Source organism: Scophthalmus maximus, chromosome 16 (genome assembly GCF_022379125.1).
Source record: "Scophthalmus maximus strain ysfricsl-2021 chromosome 16, ASM2237912v1, whole genome shotgun sequence".
Taxonomy (NCBI): Eukaryota; Metazoa; Chordata; class Actinopteri; order Pleuronectiformes; family Scophthalmidae; genus Scophthalmus; species Scophthalmus maximus.
The window spans coordinates 14,068,563-14,085,158 of NC_061530.1; the positions used below are offsets into that span (position 1 = coordinate 14,068,563).

Here is a 16,596-nt window from a genome sequence, read left to right on the forward strand (position 1 = left end):
CACTCGTACATCACCCCCAAATTGGCCAAATGAATTAACCACGGCCCCTGCTTAGCTTTACGGGCTTTAAATGGATTTTCTCCTCCCCAGGTCTGCCCAATAATTGCATTTATCCATCTTGTTGAAGCCAGGTTTACACACTCACGAAGATCATGCCAATCCCCCGGATACATTTTCCGCTCCGGTGGCAAGAGTGTGAGAGATTTGTCATCGAATCATAACAGGTAATTCAAACAACAATTAGCTTGACGACACCGCCGTATGTCAATGTCGGGCTGCTTGTTGGACAGGACGCCGGTTGAGGTGCCTGCTATCGCTTCATCTGTCTGTATATCTCTTGCCCTTCCCTCAGTGTGATAAATAGAGCCTTGTAATACTATTTTATCTATCATCCAAGCCTCCAGGTTAAAGCAGCAAACACCCACAGTAGGGTAGAAAGTAGTGGCAATGAGTCCTCGTTTTTCACACACACACACACACACACACTTTCAGAGCAGAGGCAGAGCTGTGAACACCAGCATCAGTGGGGGTCATCTCCACACTCGTGAATGTTTGCACAGAAGTGCATTAGACACTGGGGGGGCCCAAAGGACAATTCAGCTAAGTAAACACGCAGCAACTTCCTTCCCTCTCCGCTCCTCCAGGCTTGCCCTGAGACGAGCCACTGTTTAAACAGCACACACAGCATTCCTGTGCCGGGCCCCAGCCAGCTGCTGCATCCTCACTGCAGGCCTGCCTGCCTGCCTGCCTGGCTGCCTGAGCAGAGACAGATACAGGCCTTACAACAGCAAGGGTCATCCACGACAGACAAAGGGCTTTTATAGACATGCAAAACTGGACTCATCTCCTGGAAATGCTCCTTAGCGCTCCCTCCAGCTACTTCAAAACGCTGACTGCCACAGTCTACGCCGACCTCCCGCAGAAGAGAGATTAGCCAGAATCATCACTTCGCTGAGGGATCCACCATGAGATCTTAACCACTCGTAGCCACCTGTAATGACTGAGCCGGACAGTTATCTTTATTGATATTTGAAATATGCAAAGTGTGGGCGCCAATAAAGATACAGGAGGCCGTAAAGAGGAGATAAAGAGCCTGGTGGTTCCAAAGGGCACCGTGACGTGCTTCACATGACACAAAGGCCACCCCTGCTTCGTGATGCCAGTCCGTTATCTTAACTTTCATTATGACTGAACAGGTTTCAGACACAGTTAACGCCTGAAATGAACCTTTGGCGCACATGCCAAAGGATAGCAAACGAAAGCGGCCATCTCAGAATTATTATTTTTTAAGGCTCAGCATATGTTTTTCATACAAACACATAGCATCGCCTCACCAATTTTAATCCTGGCTAAAGATGTTCAGGTGCTCAGCACAAGCCAAGACTTTTTAGACCCCACTTGTATATATATTTTTTTTTAAAAACTAAAGGTCGTCGTCGTCATCATCGTCATCATGAAGGTTACAGGCCAGCATCTACTGAATGGTTTATCCACCAAAGACAAACGGGTGGTGTTAATATTAGACATCACATCACACATCATTGGCAAAACCAGGATGCAGAACAATAGTCCTAGAAAAATCGTCCTGTGTCAAACTACAACCCTAACCCTAAGTACAGAAATAAAAAAAGTAATCTTTAACACAAATCCACTAAATCAGCCGACATTCAGGACTAGTTTTATTATAGGGAATCATTGCTTCCTCCCGGTGTCAATGCCACAGCAGCGGACACCATCAGAGCTGCCAATGATGGTGAACTGTGGATCATTATGTCAATCAAACAGTAATTTCAGGGTGACTAGATTGCATTGTTTCCCCTCTCGCCTATCCGTTTGTCTGCCAGTTCATTTGCTTCCTCTGTCTGTCTGTCTGTCTGTCTGTCTAGAAGGCTGTACCCCCGCGGCTTAATGGTAAAGGCCACTCATCTCACCGCGGGACGGTTGTCCAAACAAGGCACTCCATTCACTCTGACCCCTCGAGGGAGGGAGGCAATTGACGGTTCACTCAGTGCCGTGAGTCAATTTGTTCACTTTCGGAATTGACCCTGATCACCGCTGACACACCGTCCTCTCACTGGAGTGGAATGAACGCGTAATACTGAGGGCCGGTGGAGGACATGGAAGTTTTAAGGTTTAAAAGGGCGCTTAAACAACATCCATACATGTGTTTTGAGTTTTCGCTGCTGCGCATCATGAGTGCAGTTAAACAGATGGATTTTAGGTGAGAGAAACAATAAGTGTTATTTATTGTACGAGTAAGTATGAATGAAAGAATGGGAGACGGAAAATAGGAAATAACAATGCAATCTATTTAAATTTGCACAAACCTATAATATTGCTCGATGCAGCGCTTCCCGAGCAAAACAAACACTCCACATAAACCATTACCTGCACAATAGTTGGCAGCCCAGTGCTCATGTGCCATGTTTGGATGTGACAAGCTGTTCACATGAAATGTTATCTAGTGCCGTACACAAGTTGACAGCTGTCTCTTCACAAAAGGCGTATTATTATTGTGTGTAAATAGGTTTCTAACAGCTGGTTTAAGAGCTAACGCAGGAATTTACTCTTAATCTGTTTTCCACTGGAATTGGTTCATCAGCAAAGAAAAGAAGAAAAACAGAAGGGGAATCTAACACTGTTCCACACTGCAAGTCAGGGTAAAGGGGTTACATTTTATTAGCCTTGTGCATTTCTAAGTAATCTCGCCAGCATTTTTTTTCTTTTCCCAAATCCTACCATAATCCGCAGATTAGTAGATGAATTTATTTCTGCTTGCACTCTAAAATACCTCCCTCACCTTTTGCAGTCAGCTATGAATCCACCACCTTTAACGACAAACAAGCTGACGATCACCTCATTAGTGGAATCACTCCGCTTCCCAAACACACACACACACACACACACACACAATCACACACACTCCTTGGAGATTATCCTGCTACAATTAAAAGTTTAATTAGTAGATTAAAAATACACAGACTGGAGTTTTATCACCTTAAACTCCTCCATTATGTGTTTAGCTCACACAGTGCGCCTCCTTTCCCATCTGAGCCCATTTCGAACAGATTATCTGCATACAGATTTTCCCTGGACTACATTAAGACTGCAGATATAGACGGGGGGGTCACGGAACAAGACTGCTGAATAACAACTTCTGCATAATATACTGTACGTAGCCAATGTCGCATATAGAGTTTGACATTATTTACGTTTAATATGTTGCAATGAGAATCAAAATGCTGCAGAATATGGGAGCTCCAACCGTCACGACAGGTAACAGGTGTTTCTTTTGTTTTCGTTTTATGTTCAAAATCAGATTGGCTGATGAGGGCCGTGCCTGTGTTGTCTCCCACTGCTGCTTGAGTATTCATGCGCCAGAGGAAAAAAAGGATTTCAAAATCATTCTGGAACGAACGAGATCCTTCTTCTGTGGTGCGTTCCACAGCATTCTACCACATCCATAAAAAGGCTGGTGTGTACCACAGGTGTTCACTGCACACTGGCACGGCTAGTCATTATCTAGCTCGACATGATCATTAAGAGCTGTGATGGCAGTGTGGCACCTCCTCCCTGCATGCACACACACACAGACTGAAAAAAAAGAAAAAAAGAAAAACTCTCCAATGGAGACTCAAGCACTCTCTGTCGGTTGTGGTAAAAAAAATAAAAAATAATGGGCTAAGAGGGGAATCTCCTTTCTCAACGAAAAGCATGTCAGCGCCGGTGCACTTTGACCCTTCCCCAAACACACTCCACAATCCAAACAGAAGGCCGGCACCACTAGAATTCCTCCAGCGTCACAGCGGCCCTCTCAACCCAGAACATTTCAGGCTAATTTTTTTTTGGGGGTGTGTGATAACAATGAGGGTGGGAAGCACTGAGAGCAACGTGGAGGGGGGGCGGGGGGGGGGGGGGGGGGGGGGGTGTTCAGAAGCCACATACGTGAACATATGCCTGCTCGTCAAGCGTGGCTGGAAACAGGAACTTGCATGCTTCAATCTTGGCCCTGCTCTCCTTCTTTCTTTCTTTTTTTTTTCCTTCCTTTCTTTTTTTTCTTTTCTTTTTTTTACGGGAAGATAAATGTGAAGCCTAGGGCCACTATTGTTTGGACATCTAACCAGGAACTGTCGCTGCTCTCATTGCCCTGGCATTAACAGCAATTATCCGCTCTATTCAGAAGGCTTTTGTGCGGCCGACCCCCAGCTCCCTTGCCGTCGCCCCACCGTCCGTCCCCCCTCCACACACACACACACACACACACACACACACACACACACACACACACACACACACACACACACACACACACACACACACACACACACACACACACACACACACACACACACACACACACACACACACACACACACACACACACACACACACACACACACACACACAGAGAGAGTCCTAACACACATTTCCCGCTTTTCTCTCCCCCCAGCCCCCCTCCCACCCCGTCATTTCCCTCCTACTCAGCTACTGGTGAACTCATTTGGCTACTGGAGCACTCTGGTCCCATTATGAAATAACTTAGAGAAATATGCACATTCAGGCAAGGAAAAGAAGAAGAAGAAGAAAAAAAAAATAAGACTGACATATCACAAGTATTTCTGGAATGACACCTGAGCTCAGTTTTGTGAGGCTCATATCGTCACATAATTTATTTTCCTCAATCAAACATGAACTTTTTGTGACTAGATGAACATTAACTGAACCACAGCACAAAATATTTGAAAAATTCACAGGAACTTTAACTGGCTTAATAAAAAAAAACAGCTTTTCAGTGGTTTTGTAACTGGGCCACTTTCTGCAAAATACAGATTCTAAGTAATGGTGTCGTGAAACAAGCTCATCCTCACCATCGCCTTTGTATCTGAAAGGTGCGATCAATACTAATTTTGAACCTTATGTTTTCAGCAGAGCGCAGTTGAGCAACACTGCCAAGAAAATCCCCAAACCCCAGCGACCACGTAGAATTATCACCATCTTCAGTAAATCTTCATTCAAAACTCTATTGGCTGCAAAGTGAGAGGAAGCTTCGCATTCTACCAACCAACAGTGTCAACACGTGTTTCTACTAGCGGCCATTTAACAGGGGCCGAGAATGGGTCTCGTATACATGGTCCTTCAAGATTTTTAAATTCAAAAAGGCCCGTGTAAGTACTATGAGGCAGTTTGGTGTACATTCAAGTTTTAGTTTTCTATAGAGTTTTTTGGTTTCGAACGATCAATGGTCAACAACCCCCAAGATCTGGTTCTGTGCATTCGCTGCTTTTCAAATTAAAAGTGGAACTTGCCAACGATTCTAGGGGGTTCAAAATGTGCTGTCTACCATGGAAAAAACAGAAAATAAATAATAAAAAGCAACATGCTCTGTATACTGATACAATTTTAACTGGTGGCCACATGCACGTACACACAAACACACACACAGAATAATTTAATTTCCATGTTTCAGGGAGCCCCGAGCCCTGTGGGCCAGGAGCCTAGGAGCTAGCCTATATTTAACAGATGACAAAAGTTGCATTCCAGATGTACAGTACTATCTTTGTGTGGAGCTCTATAGAAATGCATGGGAGAAAGAGCGAGAGAGGGGGGGGGTTGTGTCTGGGAGAGGAGGGGGTTACACTCGGGGCTGGTTGGGGGGGGGGGCACCAGTGCACAGCTGCTAAACTAATGCCTTTTTTTTTTTTCTTTGCTCAGACGCAGAAAAGCAGAGTGTGGTGGCTCACTGACAGAAACAGGGAAGGATACGGGAGGTAAAAGTGTATCCGTCCATTCTGAGAATAATTTGCGTTCCCACCAGAAAATGGATAAAAATCCAGGCTGTGCTGCGATTTAATGGGTAACAGGCCTAATCTGTCACATTGAAGTCAAAATTTGTCGTCAGATTATCTATTATTATATAAAAATCAAAAATCAAAACAACCAATGCAATGATTTAATTATAAAAAATGTTAAAACTCCAAACCAGACTTGACTGCAGCTGAATTTGAGCTACACCCAAACCCAGCTCGCAGCGCCACCAGGGAACCACTGCTCCCTTCGCACGAGTTAAAAATCTGATTAGAAACACACCCACAAACTGAGTGATTTCTTTTTTCTTTTTCCCTCTGTGGTGTTTCAAGCAGTGACAGATCGACGGGCGCGTAAGCTCTCACACGGCTCAGCCTGCCAACATCATCAGCATTAGACAATTAAGCCCCACAAACTAAGAGAGAGAAAAATATATATAACTATATCTCCTCAGTAAATATTTACTGCACAAATCTTTTCCATTCATTCACCAGGCACTAACAAAACCTTACTGTACTCCTTCTCCCTTCTCTCTCTGAGTCCCCCCTCCTCCACAACCATCACCATCACCACTAACCCCCCCCCCCACACACACACACATCTGCGATTCATTGACTTTACAATTTACCACATGTCGAGATGGGAGAGGTCGAGCCTCCATCTGAATCACGGCACAAATATGCAAGTGATTTATTGTTTTAAAAACCCTGGGCCGATTTAGTGCAACTCCACTTTTCCTGAGCATTACTCCTATTGGCAGACCATGAACAATTACAGTTCGTACTAATTAAGCTCCGAGAATGTGCCGTGCACCGCTAATGTTTAGCAGGCCTCAATTTTAGTTTAATGGTGCCAAACTTTGCTTCCACTCCCCCCCAAACATCCCCCCCCCCCAACTTAACTCCTCAAATCCAAAGCAGATTGTACTTTTTATGACTGTTTATTGAGAAGAAAAATAAGGACCTTTTCTTTTCCCCTTCTCCTTGCATGGGATGAGAGACACAGCAGAGAGAGAGGGAGCGCAGAGAGGAGCGGTGGTAGGGGGACAGAGAGGGAGAGGGAGAGAGAGGCAGAGGATGCAGGAGCCGCTTCCGCCATACTTTGTAAACAAAAGTGATTTGCAAGACAAAAGGAGCGCAACCTTCCAACTAAATTCAGAGTCCATTTTGCGGCTAGAGGCAACAAAATGCAGCCGCGTCGTGCCACCAAACCCCCCGTGGACACCAATTAGGCCCCATTAGCATGTAAAGCCAATTTGATAAGGTGTGGGCCTTGTCCCATAAATCCGTATTAAACTATCTTTCCTCTTGTCACAGACAAAAATCCATTTACAGCAGCCGAACACACCTAATCCATATGATACACCATTGTTATGCATATGCTGCTGCCACGTTTAGGAAAGATACCGTGCGTCTGTGTCAATTACAACAGATAAGGCCACAGCGATGTGTGTGTGTGTGTGTGTGTGTGTGTGCACGTGAGCACAAAGGAGGTAGTGTTGCATTCATTCCTGCATGTTCATTACAGTTAATCTGACCAGAAAATCCCCCATTATTTCTTCCAAAAATGAAGAAAAAAAAAAAGATAAAAAGGAAGGAGTCTGTCTCGAGCAAGTGGATTTTTTTTTCTCTCTATTTCTTTTTTTTTTTTTTAAGGTGAATCTGCAGCAATATGAGCACGACAACACGACTGAAACAAAGAGACAAGCTATTGTTTCAACTACACAAAGCCTTTCCACCCTCTCTTAGTAGAATCGCCACAGGTTCTGAAAGCATCTTTTTTCACTCTAAACACAGCGGTGGATGCTTGGTGTTGCGTTTTCACCCACCCCCAACCACACACACCCCACACACACACACACACACACACACACACACACACACACACACACACACACACACACACACACACACACACACACACACACACACACACACACACACACACACACACACACACACACACACACACACACACACACACACACACACACACACACACACACACACACACAATTTCTTGTTCTTTTTTTAAACTGCACGTAATTATACGTCGAAACTCAAAACCTCCGCCAAAAGTCTCCAGGCCTGGAGAATTATGGGGCCAGGGGTGGCGTCAAATATCTTAACATTCATAAGTCCGAGAAGCAGTAAATAAAGCCGGTGGATTTACGGCCCTACAGCCCCGATGCAGGAGAGCAGGCCGCCCAGATCCCGCTCTCCCTCCCTCAGCCTCTGCGTCTCCAGACCTGTTGAGGTGTGATGTTAGCCCACAGCACCGGAGTTAACCCATCGCCTTTTTTTCACAAGCCCCGTGTTAGCATCGGCAGGAAACAAAAGGTAGACAGCGAGAGCAAGGGAGGTAGAGAGAGCAAAGGGAACAGGGGGGGGGGGGGGGGGCAAAGGAGACATAAAACTGGGGTGAACTGGCCAGGCCACTTCTCCAATTCAACCTACGCCCAGTGATCCAGCAGGCCTTTGTGTGAGGTTTAGGGAGGAGGGAGACGGCAGGGAGAGGCGAAGGGGAGACGGGGGCAAGAGGGCTTTTAAAGCCCGGGCACAGCGTCATGTCAAATTGCTAAATGATACTAAATTGTGAGCCTCTTTGGACTTAGGTGGTAGGAAAAACAAATTCTCACTGGTTGTGGCTCCCTGAGGTTCGACAAATTATGGTAACGGCCACATGCAGGAATTTTTTTTCTGCTCCCCCTCAAGTCATGCAAAGACTGAAATTACAGAAACAAGGTAATGTGTCCAAACAGAGCAGGACCAGTGCCAACTGACAAATAAAATCTAAATTGATCACAATTATGCTCTGTAAAATTAATCATAAAAAGAAAAAAAAATAATCAAAATTTTTAAACCCCTTAATAATAAATACAGAAATATACAGATTTTTTTTTTTTTTTTTAAAGGGCCCTATATGTTGAAATCCACATTCTAGAAAATAATATCACAGCATCGTCCAAAGCCAGAGGAGCAGGAGAAGAAAAAAACGAAGGGAAAAGCAGCGAGAATCAAAGCCTCATGACGAGACAGAGGGAGTCTCATTCCAATAATACTAGCAGTCATATTCAGCGCCTCTCGTGACATGTTAGGGAGCAAGACAGCTAATCAATGTCCAGGTGAATTATTTATGCCAGCTTTAAGTCTAATACATTTATATTACAGCGACCGCTGACTTCAAAGCTCTAATGGCTGGACACACAGGACGCTGCAGACGGTGGGGGCCGAGGCTGCACGTCGTCAGAGGACCACTGCCAACTGAAAACCATGTTCATCTTCAGTCACTGTTCAGGTGGATGTGTGAATGAAGCTGGAATGAGTCTTGTCCAATAAAGTATCTCCTCAACGGGCCTTTAGATATATCTGCAATGGCTGGAGCTCGAAACAGAAGAAAGTGGCGTTTAGAGGAGACCAAAGAACAGGGGACTAATCAGGGAACGTGCATTTAAAAAAATAAAAAAAGATTCCTTTCCGTCTTCTGTCAAATGTCTGAAAATAGTATTTCAGGGCTGGAATTAAGAGGGCAAAGGTCAACACTGTCTCGCCGCAGCATCCTCCAGCCATACTGCACAATTTACTGCCTGTCTAAATGCTGCATGAGCACAATGAAATGAGCGCAGCGCGGACTCGCGCAGGATGTAGCGCTGTGACAGTCACAAAGAAAGAAAAAAACACAAACCTCCGCCACTGACACAAGGAACTGCTTCAGTTCACGTGTGTTGTTGTGAATGTGCGTTTGTGTTCCGAGTACTGATGAGAATAATGAGCAAACTAATTCCACATACCAGTCGGTGGCGTTAACAAGGCTGGCTGACTAAGAAGGAAAGAATGGCAAAATGTTCTCCTGTGTGCAAATGCCGGGAATGATAAAATCTTTTAAACTATAAAACACACACACACACACACACACACACACACACACACAAACACACACACACACACTTAGAGAGAATTGTGTAAGCAGCAAAAAATTATTTCGAGTGAAACCCAGGGTGATCGTGTTGAACTCAAAAGCAGAAATTGTGTCAAACACAAAAGGAGGCATTATGTGTCAGATGTGCATTTATTTTCAAGGTGTGCACAGCGTACAGAAAAAAAAGAAAAATTGAGGTACCAAATATCAGTTTCGTTAGGCAGAGCTGAGGTGCTGCTGGTGGTGGGGGGTGGAGGGGGTCATATTTCCTAATGCCCGGTCTTTGCCTTAACCTTGTAAAATGAGATGACAGGTCCTAAAGCACAGACTTGTAATTGCAACCGTTTAAAATAGGGGGGCAGAGAGACACCCATGGCTGAAAAAATTTAAAAAAATGATGCTGCTTAAGGATTGCCATTGCCCAGTGGGACTGGTGAGGTGCTGAGCAAATGAGTAAGTGTGCATAATTATAGCTCTGCTGATTGTGACTAAATAAATAACATGAATTTATTTATAAATATGGGGTGTGCATGGCCCATGCTTTTTTTGTTTTTTATTTTTTTTGATACCTCATTACAAGCAAAGGTGGTGCACATGCAGAGCACATAAAATATATAAGCATCAACCAAAAAAAAAAATTGTTATAATTATTTAATGTTTTTGGGGCGGGGAAAATAGAAATAGCTGTCAAATTTTTAATGCATGCACCTTTTTGGCGTAATGTCTTCACTGGCTTTGACACATGCAAATCACTTGGAGAGGGGAGGGGGGGGGGAAAGGGGGCAACATCTGCATATTGATTTTTGTTTGTGTGGATTTTTACACTGCTTTTACAGTGAGCGTCAGAGAGGCGGCATGCAGGTCTGAGAGCTCGCCGCACATTGTGTCGTAGGAAAAAAGGGCATTTTTGATGAGAGGCCGTGCGAGCACAGCAGCCAATTGCATTATTCAGTGGGTCCACAAAACATGCAACACAGCAGACCCTGCACAATAATAATAATCACAATAAGAATTATTATTATTATTATCATCATAATAATAATAATAATAATATGCCACATTGATTGTGCATGTAATTTAAAGGTGGTTTGAGTGGAAATTCAAGGAGCACATCAGTGATTTAAAAGAAAAAGAAATAATATTAATAATAATAATAACAATGTCACGTGCACATGGAACCATTATGTGCCCTTTTTTCTTTTTTTAGTCATTAGCACAGTTAGCATGCTAGCTGCTCGTGCCATGGTACTGGACACTTCGTGGGGGGAAGGTGCAAAGAAACTTGGCTCTACTTTTCTTTTCTTCTAATCGGCTGCACTTGTGGCTGACAACACGGCTGCCTCCGTGCGAGGAGTGTGTGTGTGTGTGTGTGTGTGTGCGCGTGCTCGCTCGCGCGCGCGTAACAGCTGTAAACAAACGAACTTACTGTGCGCGCTGTTGGAGAGAGGGACCCGTTGGGCAGGTAGGGGCTGGACAGGTCGGGGATCATTATGAACGGATAGCCCGGGTACGGTGGGCTCTTGAACAGCCCTCCATCTTGCCTTTTCGCAGCTAACATGGCGGGGGGGGGGGGGGGGGGGGGGGGGGTGGAAGGGAGGAGGAGGAAAGAAGAAAACTTTTTTTAAATAATAAAAGTGGCCTCGAAAACTTTCATTTCTCCACAAAAAGACAAGAAAAGCCCGATGCACTCGTGGACCGAGGCGCGGGGGGGGCGGACACACACACACACACACACACACACACACACACACTGTCATGTCGGGGCACAAGAATGAACCAGAGAGGAAGAAAAAGCAGAACACTCACCCTCCTCTAAACTTTCTCTCGTTTTGTCTCTGAACGTCTCGGCGCGGGGCGGAGGCCGTCTCTCCGCCTTCACATGCAAGGGAACACAGGGAAGCGTTAAAGTTCTCCCGGCGACACGCGGCTCCGTGCCCGCAGGCCTCGACACGCCCGGCCCGGGGCCCGGGGACCGGGGGGCCGAGGACCGGGGGACCGGGGGGCCGGGGGGCCGGGGACCGGGGACCGGGGGGCCGGGGACCGGGGACGGCCGCTCCGAGTCCCGCCACACACACACACACACACACACACACTCACCTCCGAGTCCGACGAGCTGTTCTGATTCGTCTCCGACTCGTTCACCAGAGAAGATTTGACATCTGCTAAATCCCTTTCTGCCGACGAGTTGTCCGAGATCTTCTCCTCCTGCTCCCCTTCGTCTTTGAACGCGATCATTTCATCGTTTGCGCCCAGGTCGTCTCCGCCACCGCCGTTGAGCTGCGGCATGTTTCCCCGAGCGCACTCGCTTCAGGAAGGAGAAGAAGGAACAGAACGGGGCGACTTGTTGTTCGGCTTGGGGCTTTTTTTTTTTTTCAAGTGGGGCCGCAACAACAACAACAACAACAACAAAAAAAACAACAACACAAAGTTTGTAAAAAAAAAAAAAAAGAATTAAAAAAAAAAAGCCCCCTGATCTCTGCGATCGAGAGAAGTCCGAGGATAAGTTTTGACGGGGGGGGGGGGTCCTCTCTCTTCGCACTGGCGTCTTCCGCAGCTCCGGCGCTCAAAAGTAGAAAAAGAAGAGGGAATCTTGGCAGGACGAGGAGCCGGAGAAGGAGCCGAGGAGCGCGGACCGAGTGAGTTGAAGTTGGTCGGAGCGGGTTTCAGTTCAAAGGCGGCGCTGATTGACAGATAGAGAGGGATGGAAATAGAGAGAGTCTGGATTCAGGATTATTGACAGGGAGAAACACACAAGGAACTAATGAGATGCAAACAGGGAGGGACTTGAAGTGACGTTTTCATAAATAGGAGGAAGGGAAAAAAAGGAGAGAGAGAGAGGGAGGGAGGGAGGGGAAGAGGAGGAGGGGAGAGAGAGAGGGAGGGAGGGAGAGGAAGAGGAGGGAAGAGAGAGAGGGAGGGAGAGGAAGAGAGAGGGGGGGAGGAGGGAAGAGAGAGAGAGGGAGAGAGAGAGAGAGGGAGGGAGGGAGCGATTGCAGGGAAGCATGTGAGGAGGAGAAAGGCAGTTGTGGAAGCAGCAGGGAGGTGGTGGAGCAAGAGGGAGATGGAGGTGGTGGAGGAGGGAGGTGGAGGTGCAGGAGGTGGTGGAGGAGGGAGGTGGTGGAGGTGCAGGAGGAGCAGGAGGGAGGTGGAGGAGGGAGGTGGTGGAGGAGGTGGAGGTGCAGGAGGAGCAGGAGGGAGGTGGAGGAGGAGCAGGAGGTGGTGGAGGAGGAGGGAGGTGGAGGTGCAGGAGGAGCAGGAGGGAGGTGGAGGTGCAGGAGGAGCAGGAGGGAGCAGGAGGGAGGTGGAGGTGCAGGAGGAGCAGGAGGGAGGTGGAGGTGCAGGTGGAGCAAGAGGGAGATGGAGGTGGTGGAGGAGGTGGAGGTGGTGGAGGAGGTGGAGCAGGAGACAGGAGCTGCCTGCAAATGTGGATGAGAAACGCACATATGGGCGGTCTCCGGTGAAGGGGGGGGTACCTCCTCAGGCTGTTTGCAACCAGTTCCACACCAGTCTGTCACACAGTTCTGGAGCCACGTTAAGTTACAAACATAATAAAAATAAAATAAAAAAAAACCTTATCCTTCACATTCAGGCTCCATAAGCTACCTTTTTTTTTTACTTTTTTTCTTCTTTTTTTTAACCTTTCTTTTCTTTTCTTTTCTTTTCTTTTTTTTTTTTAATTCTATCAAAGCTATTACTCCGAGCTTGTTTTCCTATTTTATCTGCTTTGTCAGTTTTTTCTTAGATCTATTTTTTATTTTATTAGATAATATTTCCTCAGATCTTTTTTTTGGGGGGGGGGGGGGGGGGGGGGGGGGGGGGGATGGGGGGTTATTGCATCCAGCTTTTTTTTTTTTTTTTTGACAGGTGTGATGTCCTCTGGGACTATAACCTGAATTCCTCACTTGCACACACACACACACTGAGCTGTTTTTATTTTTTTTTCTCTCTCCTCCCTCAGCAGCCACAGTGGACACAAATAACTGATGCACATTTGGATTTTTTTTTATTTTATTATATATAGAGATTCATCCTTTTAAAATAAAACAATGTGGATTGTGTGATTTTTCAGCTAATAGAAAAAAAAGGCAATAAAATATAATTTGGCCACATGACAATGTCTACCAAACCGTATTTTGCTGTTGCGAATAGCAATACTTTACTGTTTTACGTACACAAACCTGTTTTCCTTCAAAGTCAATGAGACATATTGGATTATATAGGTTCCCAATTAATTAACAACTGAATATTTTAAAAAGTGAACAAAGGAAAATGTTACAATTTTTAAATATTTAACAAAAAAAAACAACAAAAGAACATCAACAAAAAAATACCACTGCCTGCCTGAGATGTATATAGAAGTGATGGGTGGGGGGGTAGCCTGCTCCAGCTGAGCAAGGGGATTGTGCATGTGTTCGTGCGTGTTCATGTCGATGATGAGCTCAGCACCGGTGATTCTGTGCCCTTATCTCATCAGCTCGGGAAATGCAGTTCCTATTATATTTGATGGAGCAATCATAAAATCAACAATGAATTTCAAATGTAACTGCGAGAAATAGAGCTGCAACACACACACGCGTACACGCGCACGCGCACACGCACGCACACACACACACACACACACACACACACATCCAGGTGACACTTGCACTCTGTTGCAACATGGTCGGCTCCTCTCAAGCAAAATAAATCGCTGCGAGATCAAAACAAGACACAGAATTGCTGATTAAAAAATATTGTTTCATGTCATCATGCTGTTAGACGCATGAAAACAAACATTATGACACTAATTCCTCTGTATCTGCTCCCAGCAGTGTTGTCAAACTGCAGTGATGAGGAAATATGTGCACAGTGCAGCACCGGAGTGTCGCGGATCTGCCTACCAACGCACACCCAGACGGGGCAACACCATGAAAGCAGACTCTTCCGCTCGATGAGCACTGACGTGCGTTATCTGGATGAGGTAAAAGCCGTGCCCGCGTTCGCAGGCGGGGCTGCAGCCAGCAGCGTTGTTAGGGAGCAGGGAGGAAGGGGAAGGGCTCGCCGCCTCTTGTTCTCATCCAGCGTGTCTGTGTTTAGGCAGTCAGTGGAAGAAGAGACGCCCCGCCGCTCGGGGCCCTCCAAACCTGAGCCCACACAGACCAGACCAAAGCGGAGAGGCTCCGAGCCGGCCTCTCCCCGGATTGCCTCAGCAGGTACCTGAGAGTGTGCTGGGGGGCTGGCAGCGTGTTATCACGCCTGCCACGGGGACACCTGCCTCTGATGCCGCCCTGGTGATTCTAATCTACAGGACCCTTTAATAAAATGATGATAGGCCGCGCGGCCGCCGCTGCTCTGAGTGATGGAGCAGGAGCAGGCGTCTGTTGGTGATGTTGACTGTGTGTGCGCATGTTCACCTCTGAGCCATTTGGTGGCAACTGGGGGTTCGTCCTCAGCCGTGCACTGCCACGTCTCAGAGCACGGAGGAAGTGTCCAGTGTGTGGGCGACCGGCTTCAGCTCTCCACTGTCTGTGGTCGTCATCAGCCTGGATGACCAATCCATAAACTCAGCCAGCCTGAGCAGATCACGTCACAATTCGCCAATCTCCTCGTGGCAGATTTAATCACAATTCTGTCTCCATATACAGTTCAAGCCAATTGACAAGGCAAGAGGCAAATACTTTGAATTATTCAAGGGGTACTGTCTTATTTCATGATGTCGTGTCACCTTGCTGATCGCTTCACTGTGATCCTGGCGCAGTGTGTGCTTCCCACAACTTTGAAATCAAATTAATGTCAGAGCTCAGCACATTTATGGCTGTTGGATATTATATGCATGCATGCTTTTGTGAATAAACAAAAACATCATGTTTATAATGACAAACAAATCATTTTTGTCTTGATAAACATATAGAAATATATATAGAAATATATATAAAACATGTGTACAATATATGCTCTTATAAATTATCTAGGAAGCTTTTCACATATTTTAGCTTTAAACATTTTTTTCATTCAAAATAATTTTAGGGACAATTCTTCTGAATCCCACTGCACATATGTGTTTATGGTTTACAAGAGGGGAGGGGACAAAGTTAAAAAATAAATCTGAAATTAAAGCAGTACAGCTTAATTAACATATGTAGAGTCTGCACAGCAACATATATTTTATAGATCAAAATTCTTAGATCAATTTGTTATTTTCAGAAAATTCAAATTTTTTGAAAGTAGCCTTCAATGAATATTTGGTAATTAAGATTTTGTGACTTTTACTGTAATTTTTGTACAGGCAGCATGTGCAACAATTTGTCTTCCACCGTTCTGAGTCGGAAATAAACCCAGTGAAATAAACTCTACATAAAAACTCAAAGGTTTTCAAAACCTCACAGACCAACAAAGTGCTTCTCTAAAACACCCTCACTGTTTCATCTTACACAGAGAAGGCAGCAGCGGCAGCACAGTGCACATCCTCCATGTTGGCAAACAGTTAATTACCCATCATGCATCCATGTTGCCAAGCACAGCGGCTAAAAGGTCTCTCATCGCTGATTAACATATTACTGCTGGACATTTTCTCTTTTCTCCTCGTAAAAAAACCCCCAAAAAACGCTTGTTTTTTTGTGGTACCTGTGGGATGATTTATTCTGGCGATGAAGTTTGTTCACTTGATAATAAGAGACTTAACATTTAACTTTTAGCTGTTGTTGGGGGAGAGGCTGTTAAGCATGTTGGCATTTTATTGTCGTTACAGCTCATATGAATTCTATCACCAAGATAATATTGTGGTTAAGCCATAATTACATGGGTACTAATGGTTTTTTGGAATGGACGGGATGGAGGAATAGATGCTGGATTTACCTGATTGCGAAAAGACTGATTCATGCTGTATATTATTCA

The 16,596-nt window shown here is 45.6% G+C and overlaps 1 protein-coding gene and 1 long non-coding RNA gene across 36 annotated transcripts in view; one reads left to right on the forward strand and one right to left on the reverse strand.

Annotated features, from left to right (window-relative positions):
* tcf7l2 (transcription factor 7 like 2) overlaps window positions 1-12,194 on the reverse strand; it is an 89,945-nt gene extending 77,751 nt beyond the window's left edge. For all 34 annotated transcript variants that reach the window (XM_035613238.2, XM_035613237.2, XM_035613235.2 and 31 more), the window contains exons 1-3: window positions 11,821-12,194; window positions 11,530-11,596; window positions 11,150-11,274 (exon numbers count right to left, since the gene is read on the reverse strand). In XM_035613238.2, the coding sequence (XP_035469131.1) occupies window positions 11,150-11,274; window positions 11,530-11,596; window positions 11,821-12,009 (381 nt within the window). In that variant the 5' untranslated portion in view covers window positions 12,010-12,194. The remainder of the gene's footprint in view (window positions 1-11,149; window positions 11,275-11,529; window positions 11,597-11,820) is intronic.
* A 31-nt stretch (window positions 12,195-12,225) lies between these two features.
* Window positions 12,226-15,594, forward strand: LOC118287733. Of its 2 annotated transcripts, none has more exons than XR_007029823.1 (3): window positions 12,226-12,359; window positions 14,532-14,683; window positions 14,800-15,594. It is a non-coding gene; the product is annotated as an uncharacterized LOC118287733 (long non-coding RNA). The 2 variants fall into 2 exon arrangements; XR_007029824.1 differs by having other exon boundaries at window positions 12,236-12,359; window positions 14,535-14,683.
* Window positions 15,595-16,596: the final 1,002 nt, after the last annotated feature.